At 39.8% G+C, this 23,886-nt stretch overlaps 1 protein-coding gene across 5 annotated transcripts in view; it reads right to left on the bottom strand.

Moving 5' to 3' along the window:
• Window positions 1–23,886, bottom strand: part of LOC100708976 (calcium-dependent secretion activator 1) — a 331,413-nt gene that overhangs the window by 86,857 nt on the left and 220,670 nt on the right. For all 5 annotated transcript variants that reach the window (XM_019358540.2, XM_019358541.2, XM_005452187.4 and 2 more), the window contains 2 exons: window positions 20,143–20,299; window positions 5,435–5,576 (listed from right to left, as the gene is read on the bottom strand). In XM_019358540.2, the coding sequence (XP_019214085.1) occupies window positions 5,435–5,576; window positions 20,143–20,299 (299 nt within the window). The remainder of the gene's footprint in view (window positions 1–5,434; window positions 5,577–20,142; window positions 20,300–23,886) is intronic.

The raw sequence follows: 23,886 nt of genomic DNA, 5'->3' as shown, positions 1-23,886 counted from the left end.
TAAGCAGATTCTTACTCTGGATGGCATTACCTTGGCCTCCAGTAACACTGTGAGGAACCTTGGAGTTCTGGGTCAGTTTGACCCAGCTTTTTCTGTTTCTGTTTTGTTTTTCTAAATTATGATTTGTTTGGGGTTTTGAGTTGTGCTTGTTTGATTTTGTATTTAGGGTTATTCTTGGTTTTGTTCTCTTTACGTCATTTGTTATTCTGGCCTCTAGTTTAAGTCACTGTCTTGTCTGTTTCATGGGTTATATTATTTCTGTCTATCCCTCAGTGTCAAGTTTGCGTTTTGTGATTTTTTTTCTTATTTCCTGTTTTATTTTGATAGTCCCAGTCCTATGTCAGTGTATTTAGTTTTACCTGCCCCTGTCTCATTAGCCCTAATCTCTCCCAGCTGTGTCTCCCTCCTGTTTCCCATTCCCTGATTACTCCACTGTGTATATAAGCCCTGTGTTTGCCTTTGCTCTGTGTTGCGTCGTACTTTCTCCGTGCTGTGTTTTTGTTGTGTTCCAGTGTTTCTACTTTGTTTTGTTTCTGTGAGAGTTAGGAGTTAGGAGGAGTTTTTCCAGCATTAAAGCTGCGTTTTTGAGTTCCAGTCCTGTCTTTGGGAGTCCTGAATTTTGGGTCCTTTTCCCTGCCTGCCTGCCACACAGCCCACCATGACAATATGTCCTTCAGTGCACAGATTAAACAAATATGTAGGACTGCTTCCTTCCATTTGTGCAACATATCTAAAATTAGAAATATCCTGTGGGATATTCAAGGGATATTCAGAATATAGTTACTTTGTTGAAATAAATAGAATACACTGTTCCATATGTTAGGCTATCCCCTTTCTATGCCTTCTCCAATTTTGGTGATCAAACACAGTCGGGTGCAGTCCATTAATGTTGGTGGCGTCAGTTACACAATGGACCCAGAGCCAGCAGTGCATGGGCAGGAATGCATTTCCGACACCACTTCATAAGAAGAATGAAGTATCTACGATGTGCTTTTGCTGTGTGATTTTTATTACTCTTGTATTTGTGTCAGTGTTGATGGTAGACATGCACGTAAACCACTACACTGGAGACCAGGGCTGGACTGGGACAAAAAATCGGCCCGGGCATTTTGACTAGAGACCGGCCCACCAGGATAGAGATTGAAAATGTGACGTCATTCAGGGGTAAAACCGCAAAGGATTCTGGGAACTTGTGGCAAGAGGTACTAGCGCACGCAGGCTTTCAATTGAACTCAGTTACACAGCGATAAAAAGAACCCCAAAAAATGGCAAGAAGCTGTTGTAAAAGCTGCAATAGCCGGTCGCATGACAGCCACGGGAAGCCGACGGGTAAAGAGATCGGTTTTTTTTATCGGATTACGTCGTTGAAGAGAAATTTTTTAAGCCATGTTTCCGAAGTAAGAGCCGACGGATGGTCTGGATATACCAAATATAACGTCTCAGAACACTCCAGCTCACATGTTAGTCTGCTCCAAGCATTCCCACAAAGGTCAGTGTTTTGTAGTAGTTAATACGTCAGTTTTCTTAACATAATTGGTGATATAGGTTACAAGCAAGTCTGGCGCTGAACAGAAATCGTCGCGCTATGCTCCTTTATTTATTGTGCATAAATAGTGAATTGTCCTGACACAGTATTGCGTTTCACTTCTGTTATTACCACGGTACATTGACAAAAACATATACTTTTATTCACAGGATAAAACAGTTGTTTTGTATCACTAATTGCCCAGTGCGATTACAACATACAATATTATTGTCACTGCTACATTTCTGTAATGCGTACCAGAAATTATTTCCACTACTAATTAATTACCATTGAGCTCAAAGGTTATATTAATAAACGGTTAACGATTGTGTATTTATGACGGCGATTTGTGAGACTGGTAAACTTACCTTTGTTTGTACGATGGTCTTTCGTTCTACACAGTGCATTTCAAGGTCCTGTACCCATCCGTCGGTAAACTGTACCTGGGCTTGTTGCAGTGACCTGAAGTTACTAAAAACTTAATGAGTGTATGCACTCACTCCAAGAACCGTATAATTATAAATCTGAGTGTGGTGAAAGTTGGGCAGCACGCTAACGTCTTTTGTCCACTCTGTGTGCTCGTAAGGGTCTGACCCTTTCACTCCTTTGATTTTTTCCTCGTATCTTTTCTTTGCCTTTTCGTCGAGTCTGTCTTTGTACGGTCCGGCATTGTTCTCCTTCGTTTTGTACATTCCTTTTTTGTGCGGCAAAGAAAAACCAAGAAGGTTTTGGAACCGGAGAATGAACGTTTTGCGGTGCTGCAAATGCTTGCATTTGATGCGGTACTTGTTTTGCCACGAGTTCCCGGAATACAATGCGCGAAAGTCACGTGATCTGTCAATCGCTATAGGAAAAACCATAAAGCCTTCGCATGAAAACAACTGCTTTGATGTACACTGCCTTGTTGGTATATATGGATCAATCTAATAAACTTAAACCTACACCATCCTCCCTATTCTGGATTTTAAACAGTACATAGCGGAAACAAAAAGACTGCTTGGTCGAGTTAACCTCCTGAACTATCTACAACACATGGTAGAAACCTTAAATTAAGACCAAGAACACTAGAGGTGAGACATGATCATTAATTAATATTAAAATTAATAAATGACAGATTTAGTGATATTTTCATAAACACCTCCTTTCCTTTTTTTGTTCTCCATTTTCTTTAGTTCGTCTATAAGATTGCTAAACAAGGGGGAGGGTGCATCCGGCCTCCTCGGCTGTAATTGGTCCAGCCCAGAGTCGATCATGACCAGTTGGCCAATCCAACACCTTTCATTATATATACCCTTCCTGAAAAAAAAAAAAATCCATCGGCCCATAAAAATAAAAAATCACCAGCGGCCCACCGGGCAAATGCCCGGTATGCCCGATGGCCAGTCCAGCAATGCTTGAGACTGTCAAATTCCTAAGTCAAAATGTATGTTGTCCACCTAAATGGGAATGTAAACAACTCTTTGAAAAGTACATGTTTAAAAAAAGTCTGAAATCTTTTTTTCATCCCTAAAGATGAATAATAACACTTAAGAAAAAAATCCTGATTGAGGTTGTCATAATTCATGCATGAAAGGGTTAAGATTTCAAAATCTAGTTGGTATTGGTATGGCGAGTAGCCTTCAGGAATAGTAATAAATCACACAGCAGTAGTACATTCAGGTAGTTGTAGAAAGCATGACAGTATATTAGGTACTCCAAAGTATTCAGAATATGTTACTCTCGTTGAGTAACTTAACGGAATCCATTATTAAATATTTTGGGGTATGTATTCTGTAGTGGAATACAATTTAAAAGTAACCTTCCCAACACTGGGGGTAGGCTGCTGGGGGATTCCCATGATGGACTGGGTGTTTCTTCTTCAGTCACTCTGTGTTAACAGACCTATCTACACTGAATCATACTTATTAATCTCTGGCTCTCTTCCACAGCATGTCTTTCATCGTGTCTTCCTTCTCTCACCCCAACCAATCACAGCAGATGCCTCCGCACCTCCCTGAGCCTGGTTCTGCCGGAGTTTCTTCCTGTTCGTTTTTTCTTCCAACTGTCGCCAAAGTGCTTGCTCATGGGGGGGGCATATGATTGTTGGCTTTTCTCTGTATGTATTATTGTAGGGTCTACCTTACAAGATAAAGATAAAGCGCCTTGAGGCGACTGTTGTGATTTGACGCTATATAAATAAAATTGAATTGAAATGGAATTGAATGTTGTTTAAAGTGCTACTTAAGAATCAATCCATTTACCATTCCAGTGTGGGCTGCTCCTTATGCAGCCATAGCCTTCGCATCTTGAGATTCCTCTGTTACGGCCCTGGCCTAACAATGTTTATCCAAGTCTCTCCCCTGATTGGTTGAGCCAGTCTAGCCTCAACGTGTCAACTTTACCTTCAACTGTGAATTAAATTCTGATTTTGGAGAATGGAACAGCAACACCTTAACCCACTCTTAAACCTTATTATTGTACTTTCTTGCACCTACATAGTGGCATATAAAGTGTCTCTCTTCTGCCTTACTCATTGTGTTTTCCCAGAGCTTACAAGGCCCTTGAGCTTGTGAGTCCAACACCATCGGAGCCTGAGCTGTGGGTCTCGTGCCACCTGTCTAGTAATACCTCACTACACTTAGTATCATAATCTGTAGATTTTGCAGACTGAGTGCAACACCTGACATGAACATGCCTGATCTTTTGCCAGAAATACAGAACAAGCTTTGCATTGCATTCATGAGAAGGCATGTAATCTCCTAACAAGTGTAGTCCCCCAATGTTAAAGCACATTTTCCTAACCCCTTCATTGGAGAGGGGGACTACTACTCCAGTGTGACATTTGAAGGGTACTGTCTATATGTTCCACCTAGTATCGCCATGGTCTGAAGATCGTGATTAAAGAAAAAACCCTCCAATGATGAGAACAAGGAATCAAGACACCTTGCCTGAAGTACAGATACTGGGGCCTCACCCTGAAGCAAGGCCCGGGGTAGGTCCCATTTTGAGCCCCTACCCCAGCCCTTAATCCATGGGCCGAGCCTAAATGAGCCATGTGGAGTCTACAAGACTAAAATTCAATAGACTCATAGTGAAGACTTTTATCAGTAATATTCATAGGAATGTGCCGTTCTGCTTAGGGCTTAAGGACAGAGTTCTACTGTCTTGCCCTGAGTTGTCAGCATCCTTTCACACCAACATTTTTGGCCCATCAACATAATTGCCCCGTCCCTCATCTACTGCTTGCTAGCCTTGGCTCCCTGGAGCGTCTTCCTGTTCCATAAAATAAATTCAAGGTGAAGAGTTAAAACTTTTGACAGTGGTGGAAATCTGGTTCAGATAAGAGATGATCTTTACTGGGGTTACACAACAGAATTATAGGGAGAACGTGAACTGCCGTATCTGTGGCAGGAATGTGGAAAGTGACATATAATCAGAATAGAATAGAATAGAATAGAATAATCCTTTAATTGTCCCACAAGGGGAAATTTGTTGTATCAGCAGCAAGAAAAACACACATATACAAAAAGAATAGGACACAGAACAGAAAAAAAAAAACAAACATAATTTTTACATATTTACATCATGGACAATAGTTACCAGAGCAGAGTACAGTACAGTTGTTAAAATTAGCGTACAGATAGTGTGCAATTGCACAAGGCACTTGTAGAATAAGCACATCTGAAATTAGGTTCAGACTTGTTTCTGTGGGCATAGAAATAGTCAACATTTTCTGTATAAACTCAGTTGTATATGGATTATACATTAAATGCATTTTATTTATTAAAAAATAAGCATGTTCTTATGCTACAAAAGTTGCTGACAAGGACTAAAAAGCAAGACTAATGGATGTGTGCCAATCAATATGGTTTGATCCTCAAGAAAAAGAAAAAAATAAGCAAAGGTAAATTTAAATGAAGATGTCCTTACTTAACCGGTTCCCATGATTCTCTTTCAAAGCCTCTGTGAATAGACTGAGCAATGGAAGACTCCATCAGGTCAACATATCGGACTACCAGGGGGGCATACAGGTCCTGCAAGTGTTTGTGGAACTTCCCATTGCACAAGTTATCTGAATAAGAGAGAAAAGGGGAAAGAAATAGATAAGGAGGTGAAAAAATAGCATACAACCTGACTGGTTTATAGGATTTCTAGTATAAGGCAAGCACATTTTTAAGCTATATACTTTGATAGAGAAACGACATAGCTGAAAAAAGCGAGTGCAGAAAAACTATAAGACATACGATGTAAAAATAAACCTCCATGTCTACTACCTAGATGCTGACACATGTTGGCTTTTGTCAAAATGTAAAAGAACCCAGCCACCACTTCAATCACATTCTGGATCTTGTCTGACATATGGCATAAAAACTGAACATTTAACTGTGTTTCCTGAAAAACCACTTTTGTCTGATAATTCTTAATAACATTTAAAATTACAGTAATGGATTGTAAAGCAGTGGGTAATACATTTCTATCCAGTATATGTCTTTGTGAAAGTAGTTCAGCTAAATTTAAGGATATAATTCCTCCACTTTTATCCTCTTCAATACCAAGTGCCAACACAGTGCAGAGTAGCTACCTGAACTCTACTCCCACAGAGGTCGATTATCTTATGACTATGGATAGTGTTGCTTCTCTGAAAGAGAAAGCTTCAAATCAGAGATATTTGACTCAGTGGTATAACTCTCAATTGCACATCTAAAGCAGATATGTGTCTTTTAGACCCCATTCCTACAAGACTGCCTTATAGAAGTCCTACCATTAAGTAATGCTTCAATCTTAAATATGATCAACCTATCTCTAATAATCGGCTATGTACCACAGGCCTTCAAGCTGGCTGTAGTTAAACCTTTTTTTTTTTTATTGCCACTGTACATGTTTATCTACATTGGCACTCTGTACATTTCAGGCAACAAAGTATATATCTCATTTACAGTGACAAATTTTTTTTCTTCTTTTCTCTCCTTCCCCCTCCTTCCCCTTCCCCTCCTTCCTCTCCCCCTCCTTTTTACATAAAATATAATTACCATTATATAAACGATCATATATCTATGTCTGTACATATACATTTAGATGCCTAAATAAGTATATACAAAGGAGGGGAAAGAAGGAAAAAAAAACCCAAAAAACAAAACAAAACAAAAACAAACAAACAACCCCTCCCCCCCCCAAAAAAAAACAAACCAAAAAAAAAAAAAAAAAACAACAACAACAACAACAACAACAACAACAACAACAACAACAACAACAACAACAACAACAACAAAAAACCCCGAAAAGAACAATACACCTGCCCAAACCAATGTATATAATCTTGGAGCCGATATGGGAGGAGGCCATCCCTCCCAGTTTTACTTATTAAAGTAATCTATAAAGGGTTGCCAAATTAGGTAAAACTGTTTAACGTTTTCTCTCAATGAAAATTAAATTTTCTCCAACTGTAAATGATACATTGTGTCTCTTAACAAAGCAGAGTGAGTTGGGGGGGCTTTATTTTTCCAGTTTAGAAGTATAAGGCGTCTTGCAAGCAATGTTATGAAACTCAAAACACAAACTTGTTTATTATTTAAGTATTTGACTGTAGCTACACCAAAAAGTGCCATTACTGGGTCTGGGGGGAGTTTTAAATATTTTAGACCAGTAAATGGCAATATTAGGACATGTCCAAAACATATGTGACAATGAGGCAGGATTCTGGCCACATCGTTCACATCTTGAGTCTGCTCCTGGAAACATCCTTGAAACCCTCAATTTAGACAGATGGAGCCTATGTAGGACCTTAAATTGTAATAATCCGTGCCTGCAGCAGACGGAAGTGGAGTGAACCAGTTCTTGTGCCTTAGTCCATTGTTCTTCAGTGATGTTAATACCCAGTTCTTCATTCCAAGCGTTTCTCAAGTGGTCCAATGTAGTTGTACTGTCTATTTCCAAAAGTTGATTATAGATCTTAGAAATAGCTCCTTTCTTTAGTGGGTTCATTAGGAAAAGATCATCTGAAACTAACTTTTGTGGTTCATTGGGAAGAGATGGAAACGTTTCTTTAATAAAATGACGTATTTGTAAATACTTGAAAAAATCTCTGTTTTCTATGGAAAAATTTTTCTGAAGTTGTTGAAACGAAGGAAAAAGGTTGTCAATAAACCAATCCTTGATTGTGTGTATCCCTTTGGAAGTCCATAGCTGGAATGTTGATCCTGAGAGCAATGTATATGCTTGATTGTGAATTAATGGTGTAAAGATTGAACATTGACGCCAATGGAAATGCCTTGTAATTTGAGACCAAATTTTTAGTGAGTTAGATACTACTGAATTTTTATATTTATGTTTACTTATATCTGAGTTTGAATGAACCAACGATTTAAGAGTATTAGGGAAAAAAGTCATACTTTCCATCTGTTCCCAATCAGGTCTATTTTCCCCGCCCCAGAATGACATACAACGTATATTACAGGCCCAATAATAAAACTGAAATCAAGGCAACCCCATCCCTCCTGTAATCTTAGATCTTTGGAGAAAAACCTTTTTTATTCTAGGTGTCTTCTTGTTCCAGATAAACTGAGAAATTAACTGATCTATTTTCTTAAAAAAAGTTTTTGTTATCAATATTGGGATACATTGAGACAAAAATAAAAATTTGGGTAAAGTGCTCATCCTAATGATATTTATTCGACCAGCAAGTGAGATGGGCAGTTTAGACAGTCTTTCCAGGTTCTGTTCAGTTTGATGGTATAAATTAATAAAATTATGTTTGAAAAGGCCAGAGAATTCACGGGTTACAGTTATTCCAAGATATTTAAAGGTATTTGAGATTGTAAAAGGAAACGAGGTCAATGTGGCGCTGTCTAATTTTTCTAAAGAACTAATAGGAAACAATATACTTTTTGTTAAGTTGATTTTGTATCCAGAAATTTTCCCAAATTCAGTTAAAACTGTCATAATTTTTGGCAATGATTTAGTAGGGTCAGCGATATATAACAACAAATCATCTGCATAGAGAGACACCTTATGTTCTACACCAAATCTCCTTATTCCTTTATAATCCTTTGTTGAGCGTAATTGAATGGCGAGAGGTTCTATAACAAGTGCAAATAGCAATGGGGACAAAGGGCACCCTTGTCTAGTAGAGCGGTGAAGGAGGAAAGGGCTAGAAATTAGATTGTAGTTAAACCTTTACTTAAAAAGCATCTCTAGACCCAGCAGTCTTAGCTAATTATAGGCCAATCTCCAACCTTCCTTTCATATCAAACATCCTTGTCAAACTACTCTTTGAAGAGTTTCAGTCAGGTTTCAGAGCTCATCACAGCACAGAAACAGCTTTAGTGAAGGTTACAAATGATCTTCTTATGGCCTCTGACAGTGGACTCATCTCTGTGCTTGTCCTGCTAGACCTCATTGCAGTGTTTGATACTGTTAACCATAACTAGCGATTAGAGCAGGGGTCCCCAATCTCAGTCCACGAGGGCCGGTGTCCCTGCAGGTTTTAGATGTGTCCTTGATCCATCACAGCTGATTTAAATGGATAAATTACCTTCTCAACATATTTTGAAGTTCTCCAGAGGCCTGGTAATGAGCTAATCATGTGATTCAGGTGTGTTGACCCAGGGTGAGATCTAAAACCTGCAGGGACACCGGCCCTCGTGGACTGAGATTGGGGACCCCTGGATTAGAGCATGCTGTAGATATTAAAGGTAGAGCTTTGAATTATATCTACCAAATAGACTCCAGTTTGTGCATGTAAATGGAGAGTCCTCTTCACACACTAAGGTTAATTATGGAGTTGAACAGGGCCCATGCTACGACCAATTCAGTTTACATTATGGATGCTACACCTAGGCATTATCATTAGAAGCATATATCTTCACAGCTATCGATCCACAAAGCCAGATAACACACACTAATTAACTACAGGAGTGTCTGAAAGATATGAAGACCTTGTTTATTTCTAATTTCCTTCTTCTACATTCAGATTAAGCTGAGGTTATTGTACTCTGCCCTAAAAATCTTCCAGGCTGGACTACTGTAATTCATTATTATCAGGATGTCCTAAAAACTCCCTGAAAAGCCTTCAGTTAATCCAAAATGCTGCAGCAAGAGTCCTGACAGGGACTAGAAAGAGAGAGCAGATTTCTCCTGTATTGGTTTGTTGGCTCCATGTTATATCCCAGAGCTAAAGGAAAATCCTGCTCTTCACATACGAGGTCTTGAATAATCAGGCCCCATGTCACCTTAATGACCTCATAGTACTGTATCACCTCAATAAGCACTTCACTTTCAGAGTGCTTTACTTGTGGTTCCTAGAATATTTACTAAGGCAAAATCTTTAGCTTTCAAGCCTCTCTTCTGTTTGGTTTTGGGAGACAGATACTCTTTTTATATTTAAGGTTAGCCTTAAAATTTTCATTCCTTAGTTATGCTCCAATAGGCCAAGCGGACTAGATGCTTCCCATGATGCACTGAGTGTCTCTTCTTCATTCACATTTTTTCACTTTTGATGCACTTACACACCAATCTGCATTTAATTATTAGTTATTATGGTCACACTTTCTATTACAGGTCAGTAATAAAGTGGTAATAGTAGGGTAACAAGGCAGAAACAAAAACATAATAATGTGCAATAATTTCTAATTATTACTACTCAATTACCAAAGTAATCACACTATCACACTATATCCAAGTAATATTGTGCCACTTCATAACTGAGCTGTAATAGAAAGTGCTACCATTATTAGTACTCTCTTTCTTCTACAGTATGCCATTCTTCTTCCCTTCAGCCCCAACTGGCTGTGGGTGGATTGCTGCCCCTCCCTGAACCTGATAGTGGAGGGTTCCTTTGCAAGGTAACATAAAGACACCAAAATAATACAAAGTATAAAGCACTTTGAGGCAACTGTTTTTGTGATTTGGCGCTATATAAATAAATATATAAGTAAATTTGAACTGAACTGATTAAAAGATGCCTTGATCTTTCAGCCATGTCTGTTATTTTTAGGTTTTTCTCATTCTGTTCTGTTGACTAATTTTATGAATATAGTTTCTCATATGCACAGTTCTTAATGCCCAAACGACATTCTTCCCAAATATCTTAAAGAGTTCCTGCACTTCTCTCTATTATTATCCACTATTCTTGATATTTATAATTGAGTGATTTGTATATATTAGTGCTATTTTTTTTCATTTGTAAACTCTGTAACATATTGTATTATTTAATTAGTTTAATCTGTTACTGTCTTGGAGCAACTGTAACCCACATAAATTTCCTAGGGATTAATAAAGTATGCTGATTTTGATCATCAGTCTCTTGGAGTGGTAATAAAAAATTGTATGTATAAAACACTGTAACAAGATGCAACTAGAAAAAGTTGCATTTCCTGCGAAAATGCAGTGTGAATGCCGTGTAGTGGAATCTGAAAACAGCAGAAGAAGGAGAACTATCTGCTGAAAACACTGTAGAAGCTGAACTCTGCTGAAAACTGCTTTATTTGAAAGACTACACTGAAGATTGTCAAGAACGCATGGAGAGTGCGAGGACGGAAGATGTGTGGCAAGAGCCACAGGTAGGATTTGAACCTGCGCCACCTCGTCTCAAGGCGGCTGCACATCTCACTGAGCCTAACTGGTTCTCAGGTGACTAAAAAGAGATGAAACTGAAAATATTCCTGAAAAGAGGTGAAAAAGCTGAAAATTCTGCTGAAAAGAGCTGAAGAAGCTGAAATTTGTGTTTAAAAGCGTTAAAAAAGTTGAACAGTTTACTGAAGAGTTTTTTGTCCTCCCGCTCTAAGAATGGCTGCTCATCTTACTGAGCTAAAATACGGCCCAGCCCGGCAAGCAAAACTGGTGATCACACTGATAATGTGGTCCCATTCAGCAAAATGGGCCAAAAAATGGCATAAAAAGCTAAATATCTCAAAAAGCATAAAAGTTATGAGCACCAAAAGATATAGCATGCTTCAGCAGAAAGAGCAGAACAGTTTAAAGTTTGAATGGGGAAAATCGGCTGAAAACTGAGGGAGGAGTTAACCAGCAAAGGTCTGAGCAACTAGAATAATAAGGTAGAAGAATAAAGAACTAGAAAAAGTTGCATTTCCTGCGAAAATGCTGTGTGAATGCCTCGTAGTGGAATCTGCTGAAAACAACTGTAAAAGCAGAAGTATCTGCTGAAAAGAGGTGTAGAAGCAGAAGTGCTTGCTGAAGATGGCTGTATGTGAAAGGGTACACTGAAGAGTGTCAAGAAAGCAGAGTAGATGTGCAGCAAACGTCACATGTAGGATTTGAACCTTTGCCACCGGATGTCATGGCGGCTACTCATCCCACTGAGCCAAACCACTTCCAGTCTCAAACAAAGATATGATGAGAGAAAAAATGTGCACTGTGCAGAAGAAGCTGAATTGTGCTGAAAAGAGGAGAATAAGCTAAATGTTCAGCAAAAAAGAGATGAAGAACCTGAAAATTGTGCTGAAAAGAGCAGAAGAGTCTGAAAATTTGTGCTAAAAAGAGCAGAATAAACTGAGATTTGTGCTTAAAATAGGTTAGGAAGCTGAATATTCAGCAAAACAGAGATGAAAAAAACTGAAAATTGGGCTGAAAAGATGTGAAGAAACTGATAATTGTAACCTTGTCAACTGAACCTTTGCCACCGGGTCTCACGGCAGCTGCTAAACCCACTGAGCCAAACCAGGTCTGGTCCCAAACAAAGATATGATGAGAGAAAAATTGTGCACTGTGGAGCAGAAGCTGAAATTTGATGAAAAGAGTTGAAGAAGCAGAACTTTGTGCTGAAAAGAGCTGAAGAAACTGAAATTTGTGCAGAATACAGTTTTAGAGGCTGAGATTTGTGCTGAAAACGGGTGGAAAAAGCTGAAAATTGTGCTGAAAAGAGCAGAACAGGCTGAAATTTGTGTTGAAAAGAGTTAAAACAGTTGAACTGTTAACTGAAAAAAATGTTGTCATAAGCGGGATTCGAACCCGGGCCTCCCGCTATGCTCATCTCACTGAGCTAAAACACAGCTTGGCTCGGCAAGCAAAAGTAAGTGACCACATTGATAATGTGTTCCATTCATTTGAATGGGCAAAAAAAATTGCATAAAAAGCTTAATATCTCAAAAAGATATAGCCGGCATAAGCAGAAAGAGCAGAGCTCACTCAAATGAGCAATCCTATTTATCCATATTGTATATTCTGTATTTATATATGTGTATATGTGTATATATGGTGTATTAATGCTTATATCCTTACTCTCATTCCCCTTATTGTATCTGTGACAAGCAACTTCTTTCGGTGCTGTGCTACTGGAAACTGAATTTCCCGGAGGAACCCACCCAAGGGATTAATAAAGTTTCATCTAATCCAATCGAATCTAATCTAATCTAATCTAAATAATTTATAATTGAATGGTTAGACTAAAATAGAACCGCCAGCTCTTCTAAGGAATCCTAGATCAGTATTTTCCAACCACTGTGCCGTGAGAAATGATCAGGTGTGCCGTGGACAATTATCTGGTTCCACCTGATTAGTACTCTAAGCGATCCGTGTGTGTAATGGGCAGAACAATTACATTCTCTTCCACTAGAGGGCAGTAAAACTACCTGTGCTAATTAAATGGGTTGCCAACTGCCAGTAAAACAGAAGAAGATGAAGAAGAAATTACATAATAGTCATCCTGTGAGTGAGATAATGCAACGTAATAGCAATAGATAAATATTTGAAAAGAAAAAGTAAACCATCTGACCTGAGTCCTGGAGAAACTTCCGACCCAGATGAAGGCCCTAGCATGAGTAGTGGTCAGAAGAAAGCGAAATGGTATACTGGGGACCAGAGATGGGCGGTAACGCGTTACTTGTAACTAGTAATGTAAGGGATTACCATTGCAAAAACGGTAATTAGATTACCGTTACTTTCACGTAGGAACGCTGCGTTACTGCGTTACTAAAACCGTGATTTTTTGCGAGAACGTCTCATGACAGTGACGTAAGCGAGGGCGACGTTCGTGACAACAGCTGTCTGCAGATCATAATATATCGAGTGCGGGAGAGAGTGTAGCATGCAGCGTTTAAAGCGTGGAAGTACTGACCTTATTTTGAGTTTGATTCCATAAAAAGTGACAAAAACATTAGTGTCCGTTGTGCGTGGGAAGAAAACTTCTTTTTAGCGAAAAAACCCCTAAACTTCCAAGCAAGCACCGAGTGTACTATGACGTAATGTGAAATTCACAGAGAAACTCGCGGATTCTTCCACTGACCGCTGCGGCACACCTGCACCAGGGTAAACCTCCTCCGCCTACCCCAGTCCTGCTTTACAGGTGAAAATAGAGCAACAGGACCGCTAGTCTTTGATTTTATTTATTTTCTGCTGTGTTTTACTTGCATCTATTTGAAAGAGTGAGTGTAAACACAAAAATATATTTTATTTTATGTGCTGGAATGTGCAGAAAATAGGTTTAAATGTTAAACAAATTTCTTCCAGTCAGAGAATGTTGCATATAATTAAGTTTTTGCTTGATGCATAAAGTTAAAAGATTTCAAGTTTAAAGTTTTAAAAAGAGACGTTTCCATTTGATTACATTTTGTATGATGGATTATGCAGAAAAAAAACATCTATCGCTTTATCACCTATTCAGGTTGTAAATCGTGTTTCTAAAAAGTAACTAAGTGACTAAATAACTAAGTAATTAATTACTTTTGAAAATAAGTAATCAGTAAAGTAACGGGATTACTTTTGGGGGGAAGTAATCAGTAATTAGTAACTGATTACTTTTTTCAAGTAACTTGACCAACACTGCTGGGGACAAACTGAGCCAATTCCGATATGCCTGGTGTGCGGGCAAAAATGATCAATATGTGACATTTTTGTTTGGTGGTGTGCCATGTGATTTTTCTAATGTGAAATATGGCTCCAAAAGGCTCCAAAAGGTTGGGAAACACTGGCCTAGACAAAAGAGCCAAATCTTTTAAAAGAACCCGATCAACTATAGAGTAGTGATCCATGGTGCTAATTAGGCTTGTACTGTTTTAATAAATTTTAATACAGCCAACATTTCATCTGTTTAAAAAATCCCCACTGTTTTGTACAATTAAAGACCCATTTCTAAAATTCCATCTATTTCTAAAATCCTCAACAAAGTTGCTCCTTATCAGCTACTTGGACTGGTTGAGGGTAACAGCATATTTGTTCCAATCCAGTCTGCAAAAATTATATTTTTATCATATTCGTATATTAATATTTTAATATTATATTTATTTATATAATATTTGTCCCCCCTGCTGCAATCTCCCTCACCTTCAGGGACTGCCTGTCTTTCATCTCAGGACTTCACACCTCTCAGCTCCCAGCCATTAACCCACCCCCAGCTTCTGTGGACTCCAACATACATCCCCTCCACCAAAATCCCCTCCCTCCATCTCAACACTTCAAGTGAGGAACGAGCTTGGCAAGATCAAGGTGCGGAAGGCTGCAGGTTCAGATGGCATCAGCTCCAGACCTCCTGAGGTGCTGCGTAGATGAACTGTGTGGCATCCTAGGATATATGTTCAACCTGAGTCTGTTGCTGGGGAAAGTACCACAGCTGTGGAAGACATCCTGTGTGGTACCGGTACCAAAGACCTCCCATCCAAGGGACCTCAGCAGCTACAGGCCGGTAGCCCTGACATCCCATCTGATGAAGACCCTCGAGATGTTGGTTCTACACCATCTGCGCCCCCTGGTGAGGTCTTCATTGGATCCACTGCAGTTTGCTTACCAGCCTGGCATCGGGGTGGAGGACGCCATCATCTACCTCCTGCACCGAGCTCTGACTCACCTGGAGAAGCCTGGAGGCACCGTGAGGATCATGTTCTTTGGTTTCTCCAGTGCTTTCAACACCATCCAGCCACGACTTCTGAGGGACAAGCTGGAGCTATCGGGAGTGGACCACCACATGTCCCAGTGTATACTGGATGACCTTACAAGATGCCCACAGTATGTGAGAACGTATGGCTGGGTCTCTGATACACTGGTCTGCAGTACGGGGCCCCACAGGGAACTGTGCTGGAACCGTTCCTCTTCACCCTCTACACTGCAGACTTCTCCATCAACTCCCCACGCTGCCACCTACAGAAGTTCTCTGACCACTCTGCCATAGTCGGCCTCATCACAGGTGAGGACGACTCAGAGTACAGACAGTGGACTCTGGACTTTGTGGACTGGTGTCAGCAGAACCACCTGCTGATCAACGCCGGGAAAACCAAGGAGTTGGTGGTGGACGCAGACCCACCACACTGACACCGGTGAACATCAAGGGAGGGGACATTGAGATAGTGGACTCTTATAGGTACCTGGGAGTTCACCTGAATAATGAACTGGACTGGAGCCACAACACTGATGCTCTTTACAGGAAGGGTCAGACTCTACCTGCTGAGGCGGCTGAGGTCATTTGGAGTACAGGGAGCGCTTTTAAAGACCTTCTATGACTCTGTGGTGGCATCCGTCATTTTTTACAGTGTGGTATGTTGGAGCAGCAGTTTATCGGCAGCTGAGAGGAAGAGGTTGGATAAACTCATCAGGAAGGCCAGCTCTGTTCTGGGATGCACCCTGGACCCAGTGCAGGTGGTGGGAGACAGAAGGACTCTGGCCAAAATAACATCTCTGATGGACAGAGTCTCCCACCCCATGCATGGAAATGTTGCTGCAGAGCTCCTTCAGTGACAGACTGCTGCATCCTCGATGCATGAAGGAGCGTTTCTGCAGGTCCTTCCTCCCTGCAGCTGTCAGACTGTACAATCAGAACTGCTCCCAACAAACATAGATGTTTACATCAGCGCTGTAATTTGCACTGATCAACCGAACAACTACTACTGTTATAACTTGCACATTACTTTTCTCAGTTTATATATACCAACTTATTGGAAGTTACATGTCTACTTTTTAATGCACAGGTACGATACATAATCTGCACTTTTCTAATTATTCTAAATATTCTTAACTATTTAAACATCTTTCAGTATCCTGCTCTCTTTGCACACTACAACCTGGGTTTGCCACTTATCTGTACTTTAATTTTAATAACTGTACAGTACTGTTTTGTCCATGATGTAAATATGTAAAAATGTTGTGTCCTTCTGTTTTATGTCCCGTGTCCTGTTCTGTTTGTATATGTGGGGTTTTTTGCTGCTGTTATAACCAAATTTCCTCTTGTGGGACAAATAAAGGATTATTCTATTCTATTCTGTCAGCTACCAACTCCAGACTCATCCTTCGAGTTGCTAGATGGTGAAGCATGATTCGTGACTTCAGAGAACACATCTCCACTGCTTTAGAATCCAGTGGTGATGTGCTTTACACTGCTGTGTCCCTACATTTGTATTACATTTTAGATTGTAGCTCCTAAACTTTGGAACAACCTTCCTCGTCGAATCAGATCACCTGACTCTGAACTTTTAGCAGTTCTTTGAAATAAACCATAAGGTGGTTTAAAGCTCCTTTCTTCTCCATTCTGATAGTCAGCAGGTGATTTCAACAGTTCTCTCGAGCAGGTCTGCATGCCTAAATGCAATGAGTTGCTTTCATGTGATTAGCTGATTGGATAGTTGTGTTACTGAGCACTTGAACAGATGTAACTACAAAGTGGCTGATGAGCATGTACCTGTGGCTTAATCACTGCGGACTTCCACAAAGGTAATGTAAAAGCTCGCATTCTCACTATTGCATTACTGTTTTTCTTTGTTCGCAAGATAGATGCAAAAGGCACAGAGAGCAATCATGAGTCCTGATAATGAATAGTGACAAAGAGATAACAAGAATGACACAGTATTTTCAATCTTTCTAAACAAGACATTGGAATCCAAGCCACATTTCCCCCACTCTGCTGGCTCCCAACTGGTAAAAAGGCAACACTGACAAAGACCACAGGAGATAAAATGGAGGCCAGTGTGTGCTAATGTGATGCCTCACGGCTCCATGCAGTGTGCCTGCTTTTTCTCTCCCTCTCTCTCTTTGTTTTTCTCTCCCCCTCTGAGAATGTGTGTTTGTGTTTGTGTGCATTGGCATTGGAGTCAAGGTCGATGATACACAGTAGGTGCAATGTTTGTTGTGTTCCCTGATTGCCCCTCTCCCAATTAGCCACTTGAGCGGCTGCTGTCCATTTGGATGTGTTGTGTCCAGGAGTGTGTTCGCAGGGCTTGCCATGGTCTAGCTACGACTACTTTAGACCTCATTAACTTCTTGAATGGCAGCCAAACTTTGGCACCTGACTAATGTGGTTTTTTACTGCTCCATAAGTGCACCACTGTGGGGCAATAGAACATGTGACCTTCTGCAAAAATATGTCACTATAATGATATTACTTTTCTAAAATGTGTTTGTCATTTACCATGCCAGACTGCCTGCTTTGAACACAACATAACAAAGCATCAGACCACATTCTCTTAACAGTATTTTGCCCTTGACACCCACAACATCATCTTCTGTACCCAACAGTGAACCAGCCTTTCTTTTTAGACCATCATCAAACCATGTTCCTTCTACAAAACTCATAAGGATCTCCCTCATCCTAGCCACCTCCCTCAGCTAACCTGGGAACACTGAGGTGTTCCCAGGTTAGCTAAGAGATATAATCTCTAGAGCGTGTCCTAGGTCTGCCGTCGGGACTCCTTGCTTCAAATTTTCCAAAACAAAAAACAAACCCCGTTGGATGGACTGTGACCTTTTGCGTTACAAAAGGGTTCAAAATTATAATGATTTTTAAATAATCATAATTTAGTTCCTAATTTATATAACCAGCTATGAGTACACATAGAGAATGCATAACTTTTTTGAAGTCAGTGCATTATTGCAAGCAAGCTGCCTTTTAGTGTTTCCCAGTGTAGCTATGTTCATTGCTATGCACTATAATTGGAATTCGTACACAATGACACGATGTAGCAAATGAGAAGGAGGCCAATTTCATGACACTAACAAAAGAGCATGATAATTTATTTGCGCTCAGGTCAGTTAAGCTGAATACGTGGACGAGGTTCTAGCTTCTCCTTGACTCCCAAATGACACAATGAAAGGGGAATCATTCCCAAGGGACAATTAGCAGATTGAGTCTGCATCATGAACAGTGATGTGTATCCTTTGCATGGACAGTGTTCCCGCAGGCAAGTGTATGCAGTTCATTAGAGATGACTGGCCTGCAACAACCATCAGCAACACCACACACACCCACACCAACACACACACACACACACACACACACACACACACACACAAAACTGCTGTAAACATACGTACACATTAAAAAACGTTTGGGCTCAGTAGTGTGGAGATATTTTTTTTTTGCTGTTTGTCATTGATTTGTCAGTGATGTTAGTGCCAAACGAGGTTTAACTACAAAGATGCAGTGGTGGCATGTAAGAGCATTTACTCATGTAATGCACATGAGTACAATGACACAATGATATTGGCATTGCACTTTAACTGATTATTAAGTAGATTTGAAATATGCAGTTTAATAGCTATTGAAAAATGCCCCCATCTTTACCTATAACCAGGTACAAACAAATCTGAGGAGCTTGTACTCATGTTATCAACATATGATGATTTTATTCAACGTGATGCACTGCTGTTATTTAAACACGGCAAAAATATAAAGTCATTTAAGTTGGTCAACTTTAAAAATAAGTAAAATGTACAGTAATGTAGTAGTGGTAGTAATATGAATGAAATTGTCACAGGAGGGAGGGAGCATGGTTCTGCACAATAGTCATCAGTTTGATTGTGGTGGATTTTTAGTCTGGACTATATTGTTTTTCATTCTTAAATGTAGTTTATTTCTGAACAAGAATAAATTAAGTACAGAATTTGTACTATCACACAGGAAATAAAATCAGGAATGGTTTTAAAGTTTCAGGTTGAATTTTTTCCATCCATCCATTCGCTTTTGCTTATCCTTTTCAGGGTCGTGGGGGGCGCTGGAGCCCATCCCAGCTGTCATGGGGGGGAGGCGGAGTACACCCTGGACAGGTCGCCAGTCTGTCGCAGGGCTAACACACAGAGACAGACAACCATTTGCACTTACATCCAATCCCGCATTCACACCTATGGGCAATTTAGACTAATCAATTAACCTATTCCCACAAACTGCATGTCTTTGGACGGTGGGAGGAAGCCGGGAACCCACGCAAACACAGAGAGAACATGCAAACTCCACACAGAAAGACCCCGGCCTGATGGTAGAACTGAACTCAGGACCTTCTTCTGTGGGGCAACAGTGCTAACCACCGTGCCACCGTGCTGCCCTGAGGCAGTAAAAAACTCACATTAAATACTGCCCAACCACAATCTACATTCAGCTTTTTCCTAGATAAATACAGAAAATATTTTAAAAACTATTAAATACGTTGCCATAAATAAGGTATGTAAGGTCTGCTAAATAGAATATTTGTACTAGAAATTGAAAAAATCTTCAGCAATTAAAAATGCATGTTCATCATTGCTTAAACAGAGCATAATGCTCAGAAGGTCTAATCCATGTGTGTATTTACTCTGTGTGTACTGTGATTAAGGACGTTCCTTTATATTACACCCTTCAGACCTCCAGCAAAATCACTTCATCAGGCAAAGACCACTACTCCAGGCTCCATGCTGACATCTGAATAAACTTTTCTGAATAGCCATACACTCACAGTCCATCCTCAGAAAGTCATTGAGCAGCTGGAAGAGAGGGAAACTGTCCCAGCTGTCAGGTGGCTGAACTTCAAGAGCTGCATCCATCTCGGTTGAATAGAGACACATGAAGGTCTCAGCGTGCTCCACCATCAGATCTGACCACCATGCAAAGGCCTTTAGATGGAAAGAGGGGAAGAGAGAGGGGAAAAAAGTAAGAGCTGAGAGTGTAAGAAGACAGTTAATGCAGTATGAGCGTCCCCACTGGACACATCTTTGAGAATCCTAACAGTTTGAGATAGACCACTGGAGTTGTATTTCATCTTTAGCCTCTACAGGAAATGAGATTCAAAGGCTCTCACTCACTTTTCATCATATGAAATCAAGTTGTCGCCTCAACGACTTTACTGCACAATCTCCGGGGAGGGATCCTTCACCACTCGGAACAGAAACACCAAGAGTTGGGTATGGAAAAAAATCTCATGCTTTTCTGTTGTCCCACAGAGGAAACAGCAGCAGCTCCTTGACAGACTTGGCAGGGACCTACTTAAACACTCTCCCGCAGCTTCTTCAGCAAGTCAATCAGAAGAAAGGAGCTATTGAACTGTGCCACACTTGTATCTCCCCATCAAATATGTGCAGTGCACTGACTGTGACGACCTGGCTACTCTCATCAAACACACTGAGTTTTCTCCAAGCAACCTTACTCTTGCCAGGCCTTTTAAAGCGGGACCCTGAGGATCCAAAGTGTTTGACTATACATATCCAGCTTTTAACACTGTAATTTGAATGTACCCTCGGGTACTGGAAGTGGTGTGGTATACTGGGAGCAGTTAGCAGCGGATAAATCACATTCAGTTAGTGCCAGTCATTGTTTTTGTAATCATCAGGCTTTTTATTACAATAAAAAGATTCCCCTGCAAATTTTGCAAACTTAATCACTTATAAAGAAATGAACAGTCTCTAATTTTGTTTGTTTCATTTTAATGAGGAGAGACGGATTACCAACCAAAAATACTACAAAATAAACACATAAGATGATCATTTGCATCTCACTGAGCCAAGTACGTGTTTGATTCCCAACAAAACATAACTTACTACTTGGTGGAGAAACTCCGGTTGGCAAACACAGTGTTAGGACATTTACTGTAGTTGGTCACCAAGTTTCTCCTCTTTAAAAAAACTCTCTAAATCCTTTAGGTTTCTGGGCTGCTGCATGGGAACTCAAAGCTTAAGATCCCTCCACAAATGTCCTACAGGTCTTAGATCCTCCAAGATTTTCATGCCCCCATCCATTGGCCCCTCAAAGTTAAAAACAAACCTGGTGGGTCACCACCTTTCTCATGATCATCCTCTACTAATGAGGCAAGATCTTGTATGAAACTCAAGTCAAAGGGCAACTGATGATCATTTTATATTTTTGTCATTCCCAGATAATCGTACCAAAAGTTGTCACTTTCTCACCAAGCTTCTGCTGATGCCTCGTGCAGGTCTACAGTCTTCACGTCCTTTGACAGCTCTTTGATCTTGCCCATCATGGAGGAGAGGTGCTTCAAACATATAAGGTGTAATCTATGTGCCACATGGCCACCAGGAATAATGCTAGCCAGAATTCTGACTGTGTCAATGTCATTCTCTCTACTACCATGAAACTACAGTAAAACTAAAGACTGTTCATTTGGGGTGCACGGACTTTTTAGGAAGTAGTATTAGGGCCACATTAAGAAAAAAAAGAAGATCATTTTGAGAATAAAGTGGAAATTTCAAGATTAAAGTTGTAATTCTATTGTGAGAAAAAAGTTGAAATCCGGACATTAAAGTTGTTTCAAACAAACTGCCTTGGCTGCTACAAAATGCTTTGTGTAGATGAGTTAGTGAAACAAATTGATCAGCCTTTGTTGTGATACAACATAGATACTCTTCACTGCACAAGGTTGTAATCATTGACATCCCTCCAGCCAGAAATTTCTTTTTGAATAAATCCACTCTTTCACATTTGCGTGTTTTTTTTCCTTCTGCCCAGATGCAGCATTGTGCACCATCCTTTCAGCGTCCTTTTACTTATAACCACATTGTGTTTATGTGCTAATAGAGAAATCATTTCCTTGTAACTAAAACAGATTCTGAAGAAGAATGTAAGCATCTACCCAAGTTTGTTTGAAACAACTGCAATCTCCACATTTCAACTCTTTTCCTAACGTATTATTTTGACTTTTTTCACAAAATAGTTTTTAAAAAACTGCTGCAGTTTTACAATGATTTTTATAACTTAATTCTAGTTATTAGGATTAGAGTGTAAAGTCAAGTTAAAGCTGGTGATTAGTTGAGAGGAAAACCAACCTTAATTCCAAAGCAAGGGTGCTGTGTAACATATTTTAGTAAAACGACGATTTCCAATCTCATAAACTTATATTTTATCTACAAAATAACATGGAAAACATACCAAATGAAAATGTATCAGTATAAGAAAAATATATGCTTGTTAAGAATTTGGTCACAACAACATGTCTCAGAAAAGATCACTTTAGCGTCCCATCTCCTTTTAACAACAGTCAGTAAACACCTGGGACCTCAAGAGACAGATTTCCGGACTTTTGGGAGGGGAATGTTATGCCATTCTTGTCTGATAAGATGCTAGGTGTTTGACACTCCTGAGTCTCTCAGGACTCTTCAGATATGTTATTGGAATAGATGCATGCAGTTTAACATTGTCTTGCTGAAATGCCTGAAGGCTTTCCCTGAAGGAGATGCTTCCAGGATGGGAGCATATGGCAGCGAAAACAAACATATAAACTAACAAACGAACAAACAAACAAAAAGTCTGCCCAAATTCCTGGCTTCAACTAATTGAATTATACGTACATTTTTCATATAATAGCACAAAGTACAATGTGAAATGTTACATTTATTGTAATGTGGTCAAATTAAATGTACTTGATTGATATACATTCAGTTCATACCAAGTATAATTTTCTTAATGATTCATTATTTAAATAAATTCACTTCGCTTGGTGTTTATTGAGGGTAAAGAATCAGTTTTGGAGTGACTGCTCTAAACCTTGGATATACCTTCAGCATTGATGTCCAAGGGGCTGTTACCATGGGCAATAATCTACTCCCATACCATCAGAGATGCAGACTTTTGAACTGCTCACCTATAATAAGCCATATGGTCCCTGTGCTATTTTTTTCCAAGAGGTTGAGGTGCCCTCCTTTGATGCGTCTGACCACAGGATAGTTTTCCAGTTTGCTTTAGTCCACTTTAAATGAGCTTAGGCCCAGAGACTTCCTGAATCATGTTCATCATGTGGCTTCTTGTTTTTATGATAAAGCTTTAAATGCCATTTGTGTTTGACACTGTGAACTGTGCTCGCAGACAGTTATTTCTGAAAGCGTTGCAGAGTCCACTCAGTGATTTCCATGACAGAACCTCCTTGTTTTTTATGCCTGAGACCTGAAGGTCATAGTTAGCCAATACTGATTTTTGGCCTGGGGCCTCTAAATGTTTTAATGTTACTGTATATTCAACATTCTCACAATTTAGACTATTATATTTTAAATTTTACATAGCATCCTAAATTTTGGCGAATTAGGGTTGTACATGGATAAACCAGGATCAAAAACTCAAGAGAAAAAAAACTGTAACAAAATATTTCGACATGTGTGGGCTAGAGTCAGGTACACTGGTTTAAAGTTTCATTGGAGCAGCAGGGAAAGGAATTTTGCTGAAATGCAAGGGGCATAATCATGGTGTGAAGGACGGC

The sequence above is a fragment of the Oreochromis niloticus genome, linkage group LG5 (genome assembly GCF_001858045.2).
Source record: "Oreochromis niloticus isolate F11D_XX linkage group LG5, O_niloticus_UMD_NMBU, whole genome shotgun sequence".
NCBI classification, from domain to species: domain Eukaryota; kingdom Metazoa; phylum Chordata; class Actinopteri; order Cichliformes; family Cichlidae; genus Oreochromis; species Oreochromis niloticus.
The sequence above is the reverse complement of the archived record's forward strand: the minus strand, read 5'-3'. Positions and strand labels throughout refer to the sequence as shown.